Source organism: Nerophis lumbriciformis, linkage group LG27 (genome assembly GCF_033978685.3).
Source record: "Nerophis lumbriciformis linkage group LG27, RoL_Nlum_v2.1, whole genome shotgun sequence".
Classification (NCBI taxonomy): domain Eukaryota; kingdom Metazoa; phylum Chordata; class Actinopteri; order Syngnathiformes; family Syngnathidae; genus Nerophis; species Nerophis lumbriciformis.
The window spans coordinates 19,980,809-20,005,000 of NC_084574.2; the positions used below are offsets into that span (position 1 = coordinate 19,980,809).

Sequence of the window (24,192 nt, forward strand, 5' to 3'; positions counted from 1 at the left end):
CTTTGGGGTGGCGGGGGGCGCTGGAGCCTATCTCAGCTACAATCGGGTGGAAGGCGGGGTACACCCTGGACAAGTCGCCACTTCATCGCAGGGCCAACACAAATAGACAAATGTAAATAGATGGGTTTATGGCATGCTGCTTGGCTTGTTGGTACCTGTTTGGGTCCCACATAAACCTTAAGAAAGTCAATGACTTCACTATAAAAGTGGGTGACATTGTTATCACCAGGAAAGATGAGGTCACCTACCTCGGTTCCATTCTAGAGGCTAATCTTTCCTGTGATAAAATGGCAACCAAAGTAATCAAAAAGGTCAACCAACGAACGAGATTTCTCTATAGAATCTCCTCTCTGGTCAACAAAAGCACCATGAAGATTCTGGCGGGAACTCTCGTTCAACCCTTTTTCGATTACGCATGCACCTCCTGGTGCCCTAGCACCTCCAAAACCCTCAAATCTAGACTCCAAACATCCCAGAACAAGCTAGTCAGATTACTTTCTAGACCTCCACCCCAGATCCACCTCACTCCTACCCACTTCTCCAAAGTGGGCTGGCTCAGGGTGGAGGACAGAGTAAAACAACTTGCACTGAGCCTAGTCTATAAAATCCGCTACACCTCCCTGATACCAAAGTACATGTCAAACTACTTCCTTAATCGCCATAACCACAACACCAGGGGGAGCTCCACTAACCACGTTAAACCCAGATTCCGATCTAACAAAGGTCTTAACTCATTCTCTTTCTATGTCACATCAATGTGGAATGCGCTCCCAACAGGTATAAAAGAAAGGGCATCTCTATCCTCCGCAACAAAAGTACACCTCCAGGCAACTTCAACCCTAAACTAACACCCTCCCCGGATTGTTGTTAATAATCAAATGTAAACAATCAAATGCAGATATTTTTCTTATGCCTTCTGATCTCTCTCTCTCTCTCTCTCTCTCTCTCTCTCTCTCTCTCTCTCTCTCTCTCTCTCTCTTATGTCCACTACTTGCTGTACATTTCAATATCCATTTCTCTTTTCTCAATTGTTGATGACTGATGATAACAACCAAACCTAACCCCCCCCCCCCACACCCCGAATTGTAAATAATTCAATGTATACACCCTGATGATTATCTTGTGTGAAGACTGTATTATGATGATAGTATATATCTGTATCATGAATCAATTTAAGTGGACCCCGACTTAAACAAGTTGAAAAACTTATTCGGGTGTTACCATTTAGTGGTCAATTGTACGGAATATGTGAAGTGAAGTGAAGTGAATTATATTTATATAGCGCTTTTCTCTAGTGACTCAAAGCGCTTTACATAGTGAAACCCAATATCTAAGTTACATTTAAACCAGTGTGGGTGGCACTGGGAGCAGGTGGGTAAAGTGTCTTGCCCAAGGACACAACGGCAGTGATTAGGATGGCGGAAGCGGGAATCGAACCTGGAACCCTCAAGTTGCTGGCACGGCCACTCTACCAACCGAGCTATGCCGCCCCACTTCACTCTCCATCAAAATCGTTAGAGCACTTGAAAAAAAATATGCATCCTGGTTAGTATTGTCCCGATACCAATATTTTGGTACCGGTACCAAAATGTATTTCATTACTTTTCAGGATTTTTGTAAATAAAGGTGACCACAAAAAATTTCATTATTGGCTTTATTTTAACCAAAAAAATCTTAGGGTACATCAAACATATGTTTCTTATTGCAAGTTTGTCCTTAAATAAAATATTGAACACACCAGACAACTTGTCTTTTAGTAGTACGTAAACAAACAAAGACTCCTAATTTAGCTGCTGACATATGCAGTAACATATTGTGTCATTTATCGTTCTAATATTTTGTCTAAATTATTAAGGACAGGTGGTAGGAAATGAATTATTAATCTACTTGTTCATTTACTGTTAATATCTGCTTATTTTCTGTTTCAACATGTTCTATCTACACTTCTGTTAAAATTTAATAATCACTTATTCTTCTGTTTTTTGATACTTTACATTAGTTTTGGATGATACCACAAATTTGGGTATCAATCCGATACCAAGTAGTTACAGGATCATACATTGGTCATATTCAAAGTCCTCATGTGTCCAGGTACATATTTACGGAGTTTATAAACATAATATGAATTTTTAAAAAACGAAAGAAGATTTTGTCATGCTAAAAAATATCAATGTAATCATAGTAGTATCGATTAGATACACTATTGTCCTTGGTATCATTACAGTGGATGTTAGGTGTAGATCCACCAATGGCGTTTGTTTATATTGTAGCGTCCCGGAAGAGTTGGTGCTGCAGGGAATTCTGGGAATTTGTTCTGTAGTGTTTATGTTGTGTTGCGGTGCAAATATTCTCCCAAAATGTGTGTTGACATTGTTGCTTAGTATGGTTTCACTATATGGCACAGGTTTATGACAGTGTTGGCGTTGTTCATACGGCCACCCTTAGTGTGACATGTATGTCTGTTGACTTCATTCACATGTTAATAATGTGTTCAAAGTCAAGATGATCGTCTTTATAATTAATGGCCGGACATAGTGAAAACTTAAGAACCATAGACCAGTTTAACGCATCCAATGTTATGAGTCCGTGGTGCTGCGGGGTGCAGTGAAGCATGTATAGCTACCACTCGTCCTACCGTGATGATACTTGAAATAAATTTACTTTAATAGTCGCCATGGAGACAAGGATTAGTCATTTAGATGTAGTTACAACACTGCTGACTGCGACTGTGTCTGCTTGTAAGTACTCCGTGATTGTGCGCTGCCGAACATGCTCGTCTGCATGACACGACGGGTGGGGGACCGGTACTTTTTAGAGGCGGTATAGTACCAAATATGATTCATTAGTATCGCGGTACTACCGTATACCGTACAACCCTAATCCTGGTTGTGCTGTGCAATATAATTTAATATATCATAGTACGACATAAAACTTCTATTGTAAAATAGAATTCTCTATTGTTGATGTCGTCATTTTAACGTCTGGGCTGAGGCTAATGTAATTGCAGTAACTGCTACTTTGCGGCAGAATTTTCACGTCACTTGAAAGAACTCTACAGCGAGAGCCGGCGGGAGTATGGACGTCAACAACATAGCAGTCTGCAAACCCCGTTTCCATATGAGTTGGGAACTTGTGTTAGATGTAAATATAAACGGAATACAATGATCATTTTCAACTCATATTCAATTGAATATGCTACAAAGACAACATATTTGATTTTCAAACTGATAAACATTTTTTTTTGCAAATAATCGTTAACTTTAGAATTTGATGCCAGCCACACGTGACAAAGAAGTTGGGAAAGGTGGCAATAAATACTGATAAAGTTGAGGAATGCTCATCAAACACTTATTTGGAACATCCCACAGGTGTGCAGGCTAATTGGGAACAGGTTGGTGCCATGATTGGGTATAAAAACAGCTTCCCAAAAAATGCTCAGTCTTTCACAAGAAAGGATGGGGTGAGGTACACCCCTTTGTCCACAACTGCGTGAGCAAAGAGTCAAACAGTTTAAGAACAACGTTTCTCAAAGTGCAATTGCAAGAAATTTAGGGATTTCAACATCTACGGTCCATAATATCATCAAAAGGTTCAGAGAATCTGGAGAAATCACTCCACGTTAAGCGGCATGGCCGGAAACCAACATTGAATGACCGTGACCTTCGATCCCTCAGACGGCACTGTATCAAAAACCGACATCAATCTCTAAAGGATATCACCACATGGGCTCAGGAACACTTCAGAAAACCTCTGTCACTAAATACAGTTGGTCGCTACATCTGTAAGTGCAAGTTAAAGCTCTACTATGCAAAGCGAAAGCCATTTATCAACAACATCCAGAAACGCCGTCGGCTTCTCTGGGCCCGAGATCATCTAAGATGGACTCATGCAAAGTGGAAAAGTGTTCTGTGGTCTGACGAGTTCACATTACAAATTGTTTTTGGAAATATTCGACATCATGTCATCCGGACCAAATGGGAAGCGAACCATCCAGACTGTTATCGACGCAAAGTTCAAAAGCCAGCATCTGTGATGGTATGGGGGTGCATTAGTGCCCATCTGTGAAGGCACCATTAATGCTGAAAGGTACATACAGGTTTTGGAACAACATATGCTGCCATCTAAGCGCCGTCTTTTTCATGGACGCCCCTGCTTATTTCAGCAAGACAATGCCAAGCCACATTCAGCACGTGTTACCACAGCGTGGCTTCGTAAAAAAAGAGTGCGGGTACTTTCCTGGTTCGCCTGCAGTCCAGACCTGTCTCCCATCGAAAATGTGTGGCGCATTATGAAGCGTAAAATACGACAGCGGAGACCCCGGACTGTTGAACGACTGAAGCTCTACATAAAAGAATAATGGGAAAGAATTCCACTTTCAAAGCTTCAACAATTAGTTTCCTTAGTTCCCAATCGTTTATTGAGTGTTGTTAAAAGAAAAGGTGATGTAACACAGTGGTGAACATGCCCTTTCCCAACTACTTTGGCATGTGTTGCAGCCATGAAATTCTAAGTTAATTATTATTTGCAAAAAAAATAAAGTTTATGAGTTTGAACATCAAATATCTTGTCTTTGTAGTGCATTCAATTGAATATTGGTTGAAAAGGATTTGCATATCATTGTATTCCGTTTATATTTACTTCTAACACAATTTCCCAACTCATATGGAAACGGGGTTTGTAATACTAGCAGAGGCGGAAAGCCCGGACGGTACACTGAAAATTACAGAAGAATAATTGATGCCATCAAATCAGGCGAGCAACTTGACTATGTCTAATCTTTTCTGTCACTTGAAGACACAGCATGAAGAACAGTACAAACATGCGACCAAGTAATAACTTTACCTCAAATGACAAAGTGACACCAAAGAAGCCAGACAGTTGGCACCGCCAAGGACAAGCAGTCCTGCAGACGTGGATAAATTACAGATGCCCTCTCTAAATTCTTGAGGCTTTAGTGTACACTGACGAAAAGAAAGACTAGCACTAAAAAATACTTCTTGTTTTTAGCTGTAAAACTGCTCTGGTGCAGTTTTATAGAAAGTCTTATTGCAGTTCATGACTGCACTTTGGAATGCAAATAAAGTTAAAGTACCAATGATAGTCACACACACACTAGGTGTGGCGAAATTATTCTCTGCATTTGATCCATCACCCTTGATCACCCCCTGGGAGGTGAGGGGAGCAGTGAGCAGCACCGGTGGCCGGGCCCGGGAATCATTTTTGGTAATTTAACCCCCAATTCCAACCCTTAATGCAGAGTGCCAAGCAGGGAGGTAATGGGTCCCATTTTTATAGTCTTTGGCATGACTCGGCCGGGGTTTGAACTCACAACCTACCGATCTCTGGGCGGACACTCTAACCCAGGGGTGGGCAATTAATTTTTGCCGGGGGTCACATGAGCAACCCGAGCACTGCTGGAGGCCACATCGACAATATTTCAATTACATTTTGCTCAATATTATTTTTGATATACCGTAAGATAAATAATAATAATAATAATAATTAATAATAATAATAATACTTTCATTTAACCTAATTTAACTTTATACAAAAGCAGATTGCTTTTGATGGTTTTATTTTTAACACTGTCTTACACTACACTTCCTGATGTACAATACAATGCAAAAATGTCAATTTCTGCACAGGGTTAATTTAAAGTTTATCCTGCATCCTCCTTAAAAGTCCAACATTTTTCCCCGTCAGATTTGGACAACCATCTGTTGTCACACCTGCCAGCTTGTCCCATTTCAGCCCTAACATGTCCAACCACGCATTTACCTATGTGAACAAGTCATTACCTGTGGTTGTCCCTTTTAATTGACTGCATGGCTGCCAGCTCCTCCGTGATTTGAAAGTCAGCAGTTATCCCACGTAAGAAGATGAGCAGCTGGGCGGTGTCACGTACATCACAGCTCTCATCCAAAGCCAGCGAAAAACAGTCAAAGTCGGCCGTTCTGTTCTTCAGCTGAAGCTCCAAGTTTCAGGTATTGTGCCGGATAATGCACCCCCGGCGTAGAATGCACCCCCTGACGGGAGTGTTATATTGACTAAAGCCCACACTTAAAGTTTCCACGTGCAAGATTGAATTTATTTAAAAAAGTTATTTAATAAGAAGCCAAAAGTGCAAAAAGAATAATGTTCGTGTTGGAGGAGTTGAGTGAATGAAATAGGAAATCCGTGCTGCAGTCTGCAGGTGTACCTAATGTTGTGGCCCAGCAGCGACTGCAGCACGGATTTCATATTTCATTCATTCACAACTCCTCCAACACGAACATTATTGTTTTTGCACTTTTAACTTCTTATTAAATAACTTTTTTAAATAGATTCAATCTTGCACGTGGAAACTTTAAGTGTGGGCTTTAGTTGATATAACACTCCCGTCAGGGGGTGCATTATCCGGCACAACACCTGTTATATCAGCGCAACAGAGTCCAATAAGCACTCCTTAATAAACTCTCTGTCAGAAAACGCCTTACTTTTTCTGGCGATTTTGTGAGAAATGACGAAACTTGTCCTGACGGCTGCATTCTGGGGGTGTGAAATATGGCAAAAAGTCCTTGTTGGGTTTGCAGTTTTACCATCAACGCATCAGCCTCCCTTGCGCGCGCTTCATCGGACAGATTCCGGTATTTTTCCTCGTGCTTCGTCGTGTAGTGGCGATTCAAATTATATTCTTTAAACACAGCAACATGTGTACCACACATTAAGCACACGGCTTTACTTTTAATTTATGTAAAGAACTACTTGGCAGTCCATGAAAACACGCCATTCGTCATCAACTTTTCTCTTTTTAGCGTCTCATCACTTGTCGCTGTGCACCTTCACTCACAGGTTACACCCGGACATACGCCCATAAATAACACTTTTCAAAATAAAAGCAGCACAGTTGTATTGCGCGCACGACATAGATGTTTTTTAAACTTTATTTTGTAATTTGTGATTGCCGCTGTCCACATTCACTCACGCGCATACATCCACACGGAAGTAATACAAATAACGCTTTTCAAAACAAAAGCAGCACCGTTGTATTGCACACTCGACAAAGATACTTTTTAAAATGTATTTTGTAATTTATGATTGGCCTCACGAGAGCCGGACAGGGACGCACAAAGGGCCGGATGTGGCCCGCGGGCCGCAGAATGCCCAGTCTGCTCTAACCACTAGGCCACTGAGTAGGTGTATGGTGTAAATGTTGTAAACTGTTTCATTGCAATTGCACTTATTCATTTTTAGCTTGTTTCTACTGTAACAGTATATGTGTACAGTACATGTAGGTCATCCTTGGCACACTTTTCTATATACAGTTATGGGCTGCCGAAACTTGTGTCTGTTTGCCACTAAGCCAGTGTTTCTAAATGTGGCTCACCCTGTTTTCCCCCATGTCTGCCTGTGTAACGTCCTGACCCACATATGACTGCGTCTGACTAAGGCCTCTGAAGCCCAGTTTTCTGTCGCTAAAGCAGCCTGTGCTTCACTCAGTTTTGTTTTAATCCATCTGTATACCATTGGTTTGTCAGTTACCAGTAAAACCCTACCATGTGGAATAGCATGCAAATGTTCAGTGAAGAATTTACTGGCAATTTCACGCCGTCACTTGAATTGGGTTTTCTTCATAGAGTGAATGAATGAATGGCCAAGCTGTGCTCTCCTACCATTCTCTACCATTGTGTCTCCACACCTTCACGCCATAATATGCCTTACTGCTCGTGTTGATGGAAATTTGAGTGTGTGCTTATCTCCGAGATCGTTTTCATCCATTAACCAAATCACCTCGAAGCTTATCTATCAGCAGTACTGTCTGTTATTTCTTCCGCTTGATTATTTAGGCAAAAATAAATGAGTCGAGCACAGCTTATCACTACGTTCCGTGTGCTGCCTGTGACAGAGTGCAGCTAAGCTGTGCTGCTGTCATGTGACTCGCTGGCGCCAGTAGCAGTTCTGCAGCTGATTTCATTCACTGATCACATGACACTCATTCACCCTTTTTGCTGCTGCAAAGTTGAGCTGCTGCTGCCCAGGAGAATTATTTCCCCTTCCCTCTTTTGCTGGAAGCAGATGGAACTTGCACACCACAGTCTAACACCATTTTTTTCCTGGTGTATTTTTCACTGCAGCCATGCGCCATTGTGCCAAGTCAGACGTCCTATTTTACCATCCGATCAGTGACAACACGAAGACGCTTTTGTACAAAACAACTATTAATACATAACACATCTGCAATTGTCATTCATCAGAATGTCATACAGGAGCTAGGGATGGGCAGTATGGCCTAAAATCCATGTTTTGATATACATTGTGGCCTCTTGCTTTACCAATGTATATCACAATTTACAGTGCAGGCCAAATGTTTGGACACAACTTCTCCTCATTCAATGGGTTTTCTTTATCTTCATGACTATTTACATTGTAGACTGTCACTGAAGGCATCAAAACTATGAATGAACACGTGGAGTTATGTACTTAACAAAAAAAGGTGAAATACCGTATTTTTCGGACTATAAGTCGCAGTTTTTTTCATAGTTTGGCCGGGGGTGCGACTTATACTCAGGAGCGCCTTACGTGTGAAATTATTAACACATTACCGTAAAATATCAAATAATATTATTTAGCTCATTCACGTAAGAGACTAGACGTATAAGATTTCATGGGATTTAGCGATTAGGAGTGACAGATTGTTTGGTAAACGTATAGCATGTTCTATATGTTATAGTTATTTGAATGACTCTTACCATAATATGTTACGTTAACATACCAGGCACGTTCTCAGTTGGTTATTTATGCCTCATGTAACGTACACTTATTCAGCCTGTTGTTCACTATTCTTTATTTATTTTAAATTGCCTTTCAAATGTCTATTCTTGGTGTTGGGTTTTATCAAATAAATTTCCCCGAAAAATGCGACTTATATATGTTGTTTTCCTTCTTTATTATGCATTTTCGGCCGGTGCGACTTATACTCCGGAGCGATTTATACTCCGGAGCGACTTATACTCCGAAAAATACGGTAACTGAAAACATGTTTTATATTCTAGTTTCTTCAAAATAGCCACCCTTTGCTTTGATTACTGCTTTGCACACTCTTGGCATTCTTTTGATGAGCTTCAAACACACCTGTGAAGTAAAAACCATTTCAGGTGACTACCTCTCAAAGCTCATCGAGAGAATGCCAAGAGTGTGCAACGCAGTAACCGAAAGCAAGGGTGGCTATTTTGAAGAAACTAGAATACAAAACATGTTTTCAGTTATTTCACATATTTTTTGTTAAGTACATAACTCCACATGTGTTCATTCATAGTTTTGATGACTTCAGTGACAATCTACAATGTAAATAGTCATGAAAACAAAGAAAACGCATTGAATTAGAAAGTGTGTCCAAACTTTTGGCCTGTACTGTATATATTTTACATATTGATGATGATGTAACCATTCACAAACAAGTTGAAGAAATTACAAACCGTAATTTTGCTGATATGTTTTGATGAAGAAAATTCAAGTAATAGCTAAATAAAGAGGCTTCAAAGAAAAGAAAAAAACTAAGTATTGTTTCTTTCCTTTTTTGCAAACCCGTCCTAATGGCATTACAACCAGCAACCAATTTTTTGTCTTTGATTATTAAATAATACCCAAGAACAGAAAAAATAGTGTGTTGTAAATAAAGGAACGTATACTATAAATTGGATAAATACACAGTATTATCAATGGTTACTTCAAATCATGTTATTTAATTGTAGTGTACAGATACTCTAATAATAATAAGAAGAATATTAATACATTTAATTTCATAGCGCCTTTCAGGAAACTCAATGTTGCTTTACAACAATATAAAATACAATAAAACCACCAAGGCATATAAATAAACAACACAATAGAATAAAAATAGGGCAAGAGTATTTGGTGAGTTAGACGGAGTAGGCAGACCAGAACAGGTATGTCTTGAGTTTAGATTTGAAGGTGGGCACAGAGTCGCAGTTACGGAGGTCAGGTGGTAGATTGTCCCAGAGCTTTGAAAACGTATTGTTCAAAATAGCCTGGAACATCTGGTGCTGCACACATTTGTTTTCAATTAAAGTTCTGCATTTTTTGAGTAAAGGAAATACATCCAGAATAAGGCACACACAATTCTACTAAATATAAGGTTTCATATTGAAAAGCAATTTTAAAACAGTACCAGAGACCATAAAATTGCAAAACAGGAGGCAGTAGAGATGTTCCGATCAGGGATTTATGCTGCTGATTTGGATACCAATGGATACGACTAGTGAGATAGGCCGATACCAATCACTTGTATGGAAGTAATGTAATGTAATCTTTCAGGTAATTTATGTTGAATACTATTGACAGTTTAACAATATCAACACAGTATTTAGACTCGTTCCTTATATACAATTGTTTGGAGCTAAACAATGTCAAGAGTGTACAATAACTAAAGAAAAGCAAATACTTTTCTATTACTCATTTAAATAATTTGGTTTAATTACTTTGTAATTAATTAATTTAATTACTTGGACACTAAAGTATTTGTTTCCCGTATCATTAATACTAAAGGGTTGGTGGAACTTTGGTAGTGATTAGACTAATAGATATGTCAAATATTGACCAAATAGATAAGATTGTAGTAGCATTTTTGTTGTACCTTCCTTTCCTCTTTGACTTTAATAATATGTTTTATTAATAATGATATTCTCAACTGCCATGACATTGTAAAACCACGCATTAAGCGTCTACTAACTCAAAAGCCAGTATGTTTGTTGTCATTATAATGAGATATTTAATCGTAGAATGGTTACTTTCTTACACTGACAGAATATTTCAGTAACCTTTCCTCTGATTGAGGGCAATAACGCACTGTCAATATTATCGTTATCAACATTTAAAACGGGAGAGACCCGCATGTATTGATGACACCTTTTTCTCCTCCTTCTTCAAGGCCTATGAGCGCCGGTTCCCTACGTGTCACCTTATCCCTATGTTCGTGGCGAGTGACGTGGTCGATGAGGAGACAAGTGAGGACCAATCTACTCTTCGGGTTGAGCGACGCTGTGCACTAGATGTCGACGCTCCACGCCTTCTCAAACGGGTAATTAATCTGTCCGGTTACCACGAATGGTCACCAAAGTTCAATGTACTAGGATTGTCTTGCTTTTTTTTTTTTACCTACCAATCTGTTTTAAATTCCTATACATTTGAGTTTGCAATCTCATCTAAATGACCCCTCTTTTTCTGCCATTATTGTTTGTCTGGTTTTCAGATTGCCGGTGTGGATTATGTGTACTTTATCCAGAAAAACACACTTAACCGAAAGGAGCGGACACTTCACATAGAATCACATAATGAGACCTTCTCCAATAGGGTCATCATCCATGAGATCTGCTGCTATTCGGTTAGTAGACATGCAGCCAACTAACACAACGTGATGTTGTTTTTATAGCTCTGTGTTGTTGATTACTGACCTTAGTTTAGTCATTTCCACTTAATAATCTCGAAAAACTCACTGTGTTTATCTTTGACTTTATACCTACCAATCAGTTGGCTAGGCGCAGGTGCATAGAATTAAAGAGGTCAAGCTTCTAGTATTATCCCCTAGTGATTCAGGGTACTAATTTTAGCTCTCAGGCTTCATAGTGGTTGTGCACGGTATTAACAGCAACCTAAGATGGACAGCTCAATTAAACAATGAGTGGGTTTAGTTAAAGCAGGAATGTTTTTGTTGCTGTAAGCACAGTGTGTTGCATTTAGACCTAAGCTTTTTACAGCCATATTTAATGACTAATTAGTTCCAGAATCTGAATCCACATGATCTTGCCTTCTCTTAGCTCTCCTTACGATACAGCAAAATCAAATTTGGCTTGTACATAAACATCTGTTTGTCCCCTTCATGATCTTCAAACTGTTTATGCGTAAAGGTCTGACTAATTGTCTACGGACAGGCTGACACAGCCTCTCTCACGGTCACAATGCAGTGCAAACATTTCTCTTTGTGCATCATGTTCTAGCGAATCCAGATGATCTAATGTTTCTATAGCAACAGAGCCCCCTTTATTGCCAGTGTGTACAACATGTAAACAGTATGTTCTCGCATTTTCCAGGTCCACCCTGAGAATGAAGACTGGACATGTTTTGAGCAGTCAGCCAGTCTGGACATCAAGTCCTTCTTCGGCTTTGAGAGCACCGTGGAAAAGATTGCCATGAAGCAGTATGCAAGCAGCATCAAAAAGGTGTTTGTGTGTAATCTTTAGTGTTTCGTGAGGATATATATAAGCACACTTGTTATCTGTGAAAGAGAGAGAGGTCCTCTTTCCCCCTTTATGCACTGAGATTAGAGGTGTCAAACTTTTTCACTCACGGGTCAAAAATAAAGTTTGGCTGGGGGCCACAAACAGATTGCGAGTTAGTCCAATGTCAAGGTTTATTTAAAAAGCACATTTAAAAGCAACATCTTTAACTGCACAAAGTGCTGTACAAGTCATATTACAATGATTAAAACTACCGTATTTTTCGGAGTATAAGTCTCACCGGAGTATAAGTCGCACCTGCCGAAAATGCATAATAAAGAAGGAAAAAAAACATAGATAAATCGCACTGGATTGCATTTTTGGGGGAAATGTATTTGATAAAACCCAACACCAAGAATAGACATTTGAAAGGCAATTTAAAATAAATAAAGAATAGTGAACAACAGGCTGAATAAGTGTACGTTATCCATCCATCCATTTTCTACCGCTTATTTATGACGCATAAATAACCAACTGAGAATGTGCCTGGTATGTTAACGTAACATATGGTAAGAGTCATTCAAATAACTATAACATATAGAACATGCTATACGTTTACCAAACAATCTGTCACTCCTAATCGCTAAATCCCATGAAATCTTATACGTCTAGTCTCTTACGTGAATGAGCTAAATAATATTATTTGATATTTTACGGTAATGTGTTAATAATTTCACACATATGTCGCTCCTGAGTATAAGTCACTTTTTTTTTTCACAAAAACTGCGACTTATAGTCCGAAAAATACGGTAATTGATGAGTCACAATAAAATCATCCGACAGGCTTGTAGCGAAGATGTAGAATGGCTGGTAGAAGCAAATAAAAACAATCAAATGTTTAAAACAGTAGTATTAAATAAAGTCAAGCTCAGCTTGTTTTTAAAGGTGTAAGTGTGAACTAAAATATATACATAATATATATGAACCATGTACTTTTGTCACCTTTTTACTTCTTAGGCAGTTGTTTTGCAGAGTGTGGCCCATAGTTTGTTTTTTAATGGCTCGTGTTTTTTATTTATTTTTTATTTATTTGACAAGGACAGTACAATTAAACATTGCTACCCATAGGTAACCGATGTCAAAGTACATAAGACTTCTAGCCACAGGCTAATTTGCAGCCCTCATCCCTTGTTAGGCTTTTGTACAACAGCAAAAATGGGAGGAAAACAACAAAACGGCTAAATGTAAAATAATATATCATATTTCCACTAACTGACACAAAAGTCTGTCTTAAAGTAGTTTTCTAAAAAATTGGAATCACAGTAAACAGTAAAAACTGTAAGCTGTGATCATCAAAAGTATAACAAATAAATGTTTTGCAAGTAATGAGGTTATATCACATATTAGTTTCACATTTGAAGTTGAATTGCTGACATGAATGAACTTTAGTATGATATTCAAATATTTGAAGTTTCACCTGTAGTATTAGTAAAGTATTTATTTTTGGATGAGTCTTTACTACTTGCTGGGATTAAAATGATTTTCTCCCTCTTTGAAACAGACATGTATGGTTTATCTCACAGACATGCTCCGGCATGTTTGCAATTAAACAAAAATGCAACATGGCAAAACATGAAAGCAAATGACAATGAAAGACGCAAATGTCCAATGAAATATGACTTTTTGCCTAAATGTTGTCGTCTAAAGCCTACTTTTTTGTCACATTGGCTCGCACTGCTTTGTAAATGAACCCCCACCATCCCCTCGAAGCTGTTGTGACGTGATCACTTGGATTACCGTAATGACCTAATATAGTCAACTTTATTTTCAGAAATTGCCTGGATTATTTCAATGGTGAAATGGTTCACAATGTATTTACTCAATAATCAGTGTGTGTGTGTGAATGAGTGAATGTGATGTATAATATAAAGCGTTTACAGACCATTTACCATTTATTGTAAATAAAAAAACAAAACGTTTAATGCAGAAGACTGCATGTAGTGTGCAGGGGTTTTAATTTGGCAAAGTTCACCCATGTCGGATTTTGATTTATGTGGGCTGCTGAGATAGGCTCCCGCACCCCCGCGACCCTTATAGGGACAAGCGGTATAAAATGGATGGACGGATGAAAATCATTCCATTTACCTCAAGAAATTGAATATTGTGTGTACAAAGTCATTTGAGTCCTCTGCCAGACCCTATGTTTTGTAATGTAATGTTCTTACTTTTTTTTTCTACCATCCTCACAATTCTCTTATTCTACTTGCAGGGAAAAGAAATCATAGAGTACTATCTGAAAGAGCTAGAGGATGAGGGGATTACTCACGTTCCCCGATGGAATCCCAACTCACTTCCTGTGCCACCCATCAGACCAACCATTCTCCCTACTAACCCATCTGTTGACTCCAAACTCCCTATAACACCAGCTGTTGCCATCCCGCTGCCTGTTGATGCCATGGACAGCGCCTCCCAGAATGCCAAGCAGGACAGTATTGCCCTGCAGGCAGACAGTTTAACTGAGATTCTGGCCGGTACACCGGAAGGTCTGTTTATTTCATAATTGGAAAATTGGTGCCTTTTTATTTGCGATAATATAATTAGTGTTGTCTGTAAAGCCTAATCTAATGTGTTGTGTCAATTATGTAAATCTGAGGCATGATTTGTCATATTTTGTTTTGCAGATAAACTAGATGCGGACTATATCAAACGGTACCTTGGTGATCTGACGCCCCTGCAAGAGAGCTGTCTGATCAGACTTAGAAAATGGCTACAAGAAACTCACAAGGGAAAGGTGAAATGTTAATATATTTTTATAGTTCTGATTAAACAAGACGGGGTGTCCATTAGAGGTGGGAATCTTTGGACACCTCATGATTCGATGACGATTACGATTCAAGAGCTACGATTAGATTAAAAATAGATTATTGATGTATTTATTTATGTATTTTAATGCAGTTTTACATTTATTTTCGTTTCTCTAAATAAGCGTTTATCACTTGCAAATTAAAAAAAAAAGTAGTTTTTGTAATAAGAAACCAGTAATTAATTCACATCACATTTATTAAAGTAATGGAAATGTGTGCAAAACTGGAACGTAAGTACCCTATAATAAAGGAGCTGGTCGAATCTCTCGGTGAGATGCCTCGCTGCAGTCAGCCAAAATTTAGAACTGTCTGCATTACTTTATTTAAAATAAATAAATCAATTGATTATTGACGTTTACTAATTGATATTATAATCTTTCATGTCCGAATTGCGATGCATCTAAAAATCGATTTCTCCCTCCTCTAGTGTCCATAAAGTCATCTTAAATATATATATTTCAAAACAAATACATGCACACATTTGTGAATGATTACACAACGATGGAGCGATACTGAAAGTAATTTTTGCCTCATTTACTCTATATGAGCACCAATTGTTCATCAAGACCGTACTCATTTCTTGCCATGTTCGATGTCGCATTTTTTGTGAAGAGACCTTGAAGAAACCCCGAATATTTTTATATTTGCATTTCAAATGCCAGTCATTGTCAGGAAAATAACATTTCTACAATAAATATTTGTGCAAATTTAAAAGTACCTCTTTTATTCAATTACAGATTCCTAAAGATGAACATATCCTGCGATTCTTGCGGGCTAGAGATTTCAACATTGACAAGGCCCGGGAAATTCTGTGCCAGTCGCTGACCTGGAGGAAGCAGCATCAAGTAGACTATCTTCTTGAGACCTGGAGTTCACCACAGGTCCTTCAGGACTTTTACACTGGAGGCTGGCACCACCATGATCGAGGTAAGTTTTAAGATCTACATGCATACATACCTTAGCATACAACCTCCCAACCTCCCGCTTGGGAGGTTGATCAGTAGTGTCAAAAATGTTTTTTTATCATTTCTATGCTGATGATATTCAACTGTTATGCTACTTCAATGATTCAGAGTTTCACTTTTTATCTGAGTTCTTGGAATGCGTATCCTGTATCAAAAACTGGTTGTCCTCAAATGTCCCCCAGATAAATTCTAACAAAACGGAAACTCTTGATAATTGCTCCCGATAAAAAGATCGCCCTCATCAAGAACTCCCTTGGTGCTCTGGGTGCATCTGTTAAAAGCAGCCTCAGAAACCTTGGGGTTGTGTTGGATCAGTCAATGTCTTTAGAGGGTCACTGTCGTCAACTGACCAAAAACTGTTTTTATCAACTCAGAAATATTTCTAAAGTGAGAAATTTGTTGTCAACATTGGATCACGAAATGATCATTCATTCGTCTCGTATTGCCTATTGCAATTCTCTCTTCACTCTTTTCAACAAGTCAACGCTAAAGAGACTTCAGACGGTACAAAATGCAGCTGCCAGACTTTTGACCGGTGCACCCAGAACAGCCCATATCAACCCCGTTTATCCAGTCTCCATTGGCTTCCAGTCAAATTCCGCATTGAGTTTTAGATTTTAGTCCTGGCTTTCCGTGCATTGCATGGTGGGGCCCCTCCGTACATCACTGACTTGTTATGCCCCTACTCTTCAGGGCGCAGCCTCCGGTCTTCAGGACAGGGTCTTCTAAAGCAGTGTTTTTCAACCTTTTTTGAGCCAAGGCACATTTTTTGCGTTTAAAAAATCCGGAAGCACAAATCATTAAAAAACAAAACTCAGTTGACGGTGAAGAGTCGTTGGATATGACTTTAAACCATAACCAACCATGCATCAATATAGCTCTTGTCTCAAAGTAGGTGTACTGTCACCACCTGTCACATCACGCTGTGACTTACAGGTATTTTGATTTTTTTGCTGTTTTCCTGTGTGTAGTGTTTTATTTCTTGTCTTGCGCTCCTATTTTGGTGTCTTTTTCTCTTTTTTTGGTATTTTCCTGTCGCAGTTCCATGTCTTCCTTTGAGCGATATTTCCTGCATCTACTTTGTTTTAGCAATCAAGAATATTTCAGTTGTTTCTATCCTTCTTTGTGGGACATTGTTGATTGTCATGTCATGTTCGGATGTACATTGCGGACGGCGTCTTTGCACCACAGTAAGTCTTTGCTGTTGTCCAGCATTCTGTTTTTGTTTACTTTGTAGCCAGTTCAGTTTTAGTTTCGTTCTGCATAGCCTTCCCTAAGCTTCAATGCCTTTTCTTAGGGGCACTCACCTTTTGTTTATTTTTGATTTAAGCATTAGATACCTTTTTACCTACACGCTGCCTCACGCTGTTTCCAACATCTACAAAGCAATTAGCTACCGGCTGCCACCTACTGATATGGAAGAGTATTACACGGTTACACTGTCGAGCTCTAGACAGCACCCACACTCAACAACAACACATACTTTGCAGACTATGATTACTGGTTTGCAAAAAATATTTTTAACCCAAATAGGTGAAATGAGATAATCTCCCACGGCACACCAGACTGTATCTCACACAGCACAGTAGTTGAAAAACACTGTTCTAAAGATCCCAAAAACTAATTTTAAAACCTGTGGAGACCTGGCATTACTGGCTATAGCTCCCAGACTCTGGAACAACTTGCACCAGTCCCTCCGTGATCTTGACTGTGTTGACACTTTTAAGAAACATTTGAAAACTTCTCTTTTCAGTAAAGCTTTTAGTTGATGCACTTTTTAACTATCATGTTTAATCCACTTTGGATCTTTTTTATGATGTTGCCCCTGTTGTTTTAATTGAATTGTTGTTTTGGGACGGCGTGGCGCGGTTGCGAGAGTGGCCATGCCAGCGACCTGAGGGTTCCTGGTTCGATCCCCACCTTCTACCAACCACGTCACGTCCGTTGTGTCCTTGAGCAAGACACTTCACCCTTGCTCCTGATGGGTCATGGTTAGGGCCTTGCATGGCAGCTCCCGCCATCAGTGTGTGAATGTGTGTGTGTGAATGGGTGAATGTGGAAATAGTGTCAAAGCGCTTTGAGTACCTTGAAGGTAGAAAAGCGCTATACAAGTATAACCCATTTATCATTTTACCTCACCTATGTTTTATACAGCACGTTTTGATTTTATCAGTGAAAAGCACTTTATAAATAAAATTGACTTACTTACTTACTTACTTACTTACTTAGTGTTCAGCACAGGCACTTGGTACGCATTCGTCCATGATCTACAATATGTAGGTTATACTTGCAGAGTTTGCCAATGGGATGAGCTTTCTGTTTTTTAGATTTAGGTTGTATGGCATGAAATCATTGGCTATTTTTTTTGCGTGGTAGAGATGACCTTTCATCCGAGTTTTAAAGCTCTGACTTCACCTTGGTACTATATTTAGCCAAAGGATGGACTGCACTGTACTTGCTAACAGAGTAGTGGTTGTAAATGTTTATCCTCTAGATGGTCGTCCTTTGTACATCCTGAGACTTGGCCAGATGGACACCAAAGGACTGGTCCGAGCTCTTGGAGAAGAATCTCTACTCCGACATGTATGTATAGTTGTTACATCACACTTGCAGTTTGCATAATAGTGCATGTTAATTTCATGTTAATGTAAATCATTTAAATGACATATTATGTAAGTGATTTAAAAGTAGGACATATGCCCTTGCTATGTAGTAAGCCTAATGCCATAAGTGTAGGTCACCCTGGTTAGATTATAGACACCAAGTTTATGATACATATGTCCTTTTTAGGTGCTATCTATCAATGAGGAAGGTCTGAGACGCTGCGAAGAGAACACAAAGGTGTTTGGTCGACCCATAAGGTGAGCTGAGTAAAGCATGAACTTAATATTTATTTTACTCCAAAGTGCAGTGGAACCTCAACTTACGAGCTCAATATAATGCTTGTAACTTAAAACACTTAAATAATTCCGGCCCATTGAATATTATTGAAATCTATTTAATTTGTGCTTGACCTCCCCAAAACACCACCATTTTAACGTGTAACATGCCTATTTAAAAAGAAAAATGAAATTTTAGATACTGAATATTGTATAAAATACAATAGTCACAAAAAATAATACACAGAAAATATATTCTCTTATTAGAACCACCAGCTGCCTTATGTTCAATATATGAGTGTTAATACTGTCTTCCTCTTTCTGTTGCGGCGACAGACGCTTAAATTTCCCCATATGGATGAATAAAGCTTTCTGAACACAGTAGAATGCACTACAAATGGACATTAGTTTTATGAAGTAATAATATAGTATAGCATTTACCTTAGAGTGCAACCACTATCAGTGGTGAAGTTGGTTTTACGTTTATGGTTGAATTTTGGCTTCCGTAGCTAAAGCGGCAGTTCACCCTCACTGTGCTTGAACTGCTTCGTCATGGTGAGAGGAGCTCACACAAGAAAGGCTGCTCTGAACACTGTTCATTTGTACTTGGGAGAACAACAATCTAAAGTGTCTCCTTTGAGCTGCTTCTCTGTTTGACACACAGCAGCTTTCAATCAATCAATCAATGTTTATTTATATAGCCCTAAATCACAAGTGTCTCAAAGGGCTGCACAAGCCACAACGACATCCTCGGTACAGAGCCCACATAAGGGCAAGGAAAAACTCACCCCAGTGGGACGTCGATGTGAATGACCATGAGAAACCTTCGAGAGGACCGCATATGTGGGTAAGTCGAAAATAATACGTTGCAGTAATCGAGACGAGACGTAACGAACGCATGAATAATGATCTCAGCGTCGCTAGTGGACAAAATGGAACAAATTTTAGCGATATTACGGAGATGAAAGAAAGCCGTTTTCCATATTTTCATGGATAAATGTCCACTGTTTTTCTGGTGCAAACGCCTGCTCCTACTTTCAGTTTGGTGCTGGGTCTGCGAAAGAGCCTGGCGTTCATGATATTGATTATTTCTTCAATTCAATGAATATCTTCAGCTGCTCCCACTCTCCTTTACTAATTTTCTCCGTTTCCATTGTTGGAAAACACAAATATGTCAATCTGTAGCTGTGAGCTATTGCTATGGAGAAAGACCAGATGTTTTGGGACAGATCTTATGGCGTTCATTTGACATGTACCACGCCCACTAGCAGTGGAGAGGCTCGTAACTTAAAGGAGAACTGCACTTTGTTTGGAATTTTGCCTACCGATCACAATCATTATGAGAGACAAGGCTGATGTATTTTTTAAAATTGCATTATAATTTGTAAATAAATGTAAATTAGTCAGCTTACAGTTGAGCCAATGGTCCTGTTTCCGCCCATAAAGCCCTCTAAAAATCTCCAAAATGCGCCAACAATACTCCATTTACATTTTCTGACGTGAATTTTATGTATTAGTGATATTGTTATTATAAGCGCTAAGTCAGATTAACTATTTTTAGCGGTGCATCTTCACAGAGTGCTAACAAGCTTGTTACTGCTATGTTGACATCATCGGCTAGTGAGCTGCTTTCTCGCCTCAGAGCTGGTAAAAGTTTAATTTAGATTATAAATAATGCCTCTCACTTTGAGGGTAGAAGGTTGAGGACATAATCTGACAAATTGGTCAACTTTGGCATCCAATTTAGACCAGGAAGTGGCGAGAAAGACCAAAGAAGATGTTTGGTTCCACCCCCTTTTCTGAGTCATTCGTCATCTAAATATGAATATAACGACGACATTGTTGTATAACAGTCGACATCCCAGTGAGAGCTGACTTTGTACAGTAAGTGATGTTTCATTATGATTGTTGGCTCTCATGTCTGCACTGAGTAGTAATCATTGATGCTGTCGAAGGAAAATTGTGATGCGCTTTTCAAATTAATGTACAGTTTGCTTTAAATGATCAAAATATGTAAATATTACATATTATGAATGTACCTGTTACTATATTAGATATATACTTACACCGTGTATATAAAATGTTGATGGAGGTGTTAGGATGTTTTTTAGAGGCAGAAAAGAGTGACGCTCATGGGCTCTTTTGTATGCATAATTTTGATAGCATTTATTTACTAGTTAGAATGTATGAAAAAGAAAAAAAAAACGTGTGCTTGTCTTACATAAGGATTGTAAAGAATAGACAACATTTAAAAAAACGTGCACTTCCCCTTTAGTTGAAGCAAAACAAAATGCCAAAAGACTGCTCTTTCGTTAAAATACTCATAAGTTGAGAAACCACTGTTCAGTATACTCAAAGTTAAAGTTTAAACAATAAAACGTGGTTTATGGTATGTGGCAGATGATGATGTCACGCCATGTAGGAGGGATTCCAGGGCAGGCACATTGCCAACTGAAGATGGACAAGACCAAATGTTGTTTTCCAAGTATACAGATGCAGCCAATGGTGGGAAGTGGGGGGGAAAGGAATGGAGATGGTATCTTTTAGGCATTTCAGCAGGGATCTGAGTCACAACTATGAATAGCTCTCTTGCTATATTGTCCTCAAGCCAAGAGAGAGGATGTAAAGGGAGCCAAGAGATATAGTCCAGAATTAGCATGCCTTACTATCACCACTTAAAACCACACTTCTTGGTGACAGGTGTTAAATATCTGGTTATCAGCTTGTTTTTGTGTGTCTTGTTAACAACACTTCTCTCCGTTCCTTTTTTTCTGTAGCTGTTGGACATGTCTTGTGGATCTGGAGGGTTTAAATATGCGTCACCTGTGGCGACCAGGAGTCAAGGCGCTGTTGAGGATTATCGAGGTTGTGGAAGCCAACTATCCAGAGACGCTGGGACGGCTGCTTATCTTGAGAGCTCCCAGAGTCTTCCCGGTTCTCTGGACTTTGGTAAGCACTGGGCACCACTTGCTCTCACGGTCTGTCATGTGGTTTATGGTTATGTTTTAGGCGTTGTGTTGCCATCAGTTTTATACACAATTGCACTGTAAAGTAGAGATAGCCTGTGATTTAATGTCTGATACCGCCATACCTTCTTATCTCCATTTTTGTCTTTAGTAATAAAATCATATGCATGCACTTAGCTAAATATAGACATTAAAAACACCATGTAACAAATATATTCATCTTCTGATAGGAAGAAATGTAATTGCCCACAGCTTGCAAGTTATGCAGTTCTGCTACTTCTGCTTTATTTATTTTAACTGTAAATGCATATACACCCTTAAAATTTTTTTATACAACTGAATAAATAAAAAGTGGGTTAATATGTTTACATCTGAGTCTCTAAACAAATGAAAAATTAATTACACAATGTGTACAATGACATGCTTTACACCCAATGAGGCCTATACCTCAGACCAGTCCAGGGTGTATTTTGTCTCTTACTTAAAGTCAGCTGGGATAGGCTCCTGCTTGAGGACAAGCTTTATAGAAAATGGATATATGTATGGATGTGAGCATATACAAGAGGATGAATGTGTATATATTTCTAGTATATATACATGATAATTGTGAGTTGGGCCATTGCCAAAGCACCACACACTGTGGAATGATTAATTACTTGGGGTGTGGTGGTATTAATTATTTATCGTATTTTTCGGACTATAAATCGCAGTTTTTTTCATAGTTTGGCCGGGGGTGCGACTTATACTCTGGAGCGACCTATGTGTGAAATTATTAACACATTACCGTAAAATATCAAATAATATTATTTATCTCATTCACGTAAGAGACTAGACGTATAAATCATGGGATTTAGCGATTTGGAGTGACAGATTGTTTGGTAAACGTATAGCATGTTCTATATGTTATAGTTATTTGAATGACTCTTACCATAATATGTTACGTTAACATACCAGGCACGTTCTCAGTTGGTTATTTATGCCTCATATAACGTACACTTATTCAGCCTGTTGTTCACTATTCTTTATTTATTTTAAATTGCCTTTCAAATGGCTATTCTTGGTGTTGGATTTTATCAAATACATTTCCCCCAAAAATGCGACTTATACTCCAGTGCGACGTATATATGTTTTTTTCCTTCTTTATTGTGCATTTTCGGCCGGTGCGATTTATACTCCGGAGCGACTTATGCTCCGAAAAATACGGTATTTTAACCAGCCGTTATAGTCATGTGACCCATGAAAAAATCACTTTGTTCTTTAGGTCAGTCCATTCATTGATGAAAACACCCGCAAAAAGTTCCTTATCTATGCTGGAAACGACTACCAGGGCCCCGGTGGACTGGTAGACTACATAGACAAAGAGATTATCCCTGACTTCCTGGGAGGCGAGTGCATGGTGAGTAGATAATTAGGCGTGCTTGTTAAAGACCATAATGAAATTCTGAAACCTCTTCGACTGACCTAATTCTGTGTGTGCTCTCCCTATAGTGTGAAGTACCCGAAGGTGGCTTGGTCCCCAAATCTATGTACCGCACTGCAGAAGAACTCGAAAACGAAGAGGTTCGTCTTTGGACTGAAACGATCTACCAAAGTGCCAGCATCTTCAAAGGAGCTCCACATGAGGTGAGACTGGTCACAGAGTATCACACACAGCCTGCAGTGGCAATTAAGGTAATTATGTAGGTCAGGACAAGAGCGTCCATGTTTCAGACCTTCAGTTTTGTTGATAGGTCTGCCATCTGGTGGTTGGAGTCTGTAAACTGCACCCTTTTTTTACATGGAACATAAAGTTCTTGTGACACATGGAAGTGAAACAATTATGGAAAACATCTAATTGAGGATTTTCCTTCTTATAATTGAGATTGCGATTCTGTGGGACGATTTATTCACACAAATGCATCTCATGTTTAGAGCCATGTGCTTACCTTTTTAAATAAATTCCACTGATTTCTAAAGATTCTTCAATGTCTTGTTCTGCTTTGATGAAACTACAGATGGTCTTTCTGCCCTTATTTTATTGGAGGTCCAGAAAGTCAGTGATGACAGATAATTAGCAGTCTTGCTCTTCAAGTTCCCCATTGAGTCTCGAACACGGAACACTTGTTGTTCAAAAGTCAATTATTTAATATGATCACTACTGCCGCAAGTCCTTGAATAATAGATGGCACTAGCGAGGATTGTGATCGCATGGGTCGTTAGCTGGTAGAACCAGGGCAGCTGAGCCAAGACGTTCTAGCCGGCAAGGCTTACTGAGGGGTAGGAAGAGAGAAGTGACAGTAGAGGGGTGTCCATTACGTCGATCGCGA

The 24,192-nt window shown here is 39.1% G+C and overlaps 1 protein-coding gene across 2 annotated transcripts in view; it reads left to right on the plus strand.

Annotated features, from left to right (window-relative positions):
* The window catches only part of LOC133624652 (SEC14-like protein 1), a 61,453-nt gene that overhangs the window by 20,024 nt on the left and 17,237 nt on the right, over positions 1 to 24,192 (plus strand). For both annotated transcript variants that reach the window (XM_061988418.1, XM_061988419.1), the window contains 11 exons: positions 10,928 to 11,077; positions 11,249 to 11,380; positions 12,087 to 12,215; positions 14,482 to 14,755; positions 14,894 to 15,003; positions 15,814 to 16,003; positions 18,536 to 18,624; positions 18,832 to 18,902; positions 21,698 to 21,869; positions 23,148 to 23,282; positions 23,375 to 23,509. In XM_061988418.1, the coding sequence (XP_061844402.1) occupies positions 10,928 to 11,077; positions 11,249 to 11,380; positions 12,087 to 12,215; positions 14,482 to 14,755; positions 14,894 to 15,003; positions 15,814 to 16,003; positions 18,536 to 18,624; positions 18,832 to 18,902; positions 21,698 to 21,869; positions 23,148 to 23,282; positions 23,375 to 23,509 (1,587 nt within the window). The remainder of the gene's footprint in view (positions 1 to 10,927; positions 11,078 to 11,248; positions 11,381 to 12,086; positions 12,216 to 14,481; positions 14,756 to 14,893; positions 15,004 to 15,813; positions 16,004 to 18,535; positions 18,625 to 18,831; positions 18,903 to 21,697; positions 21,870 to 23,147; positions 23,283 to 23,374; positions 23,510 to 24,192) is intronic.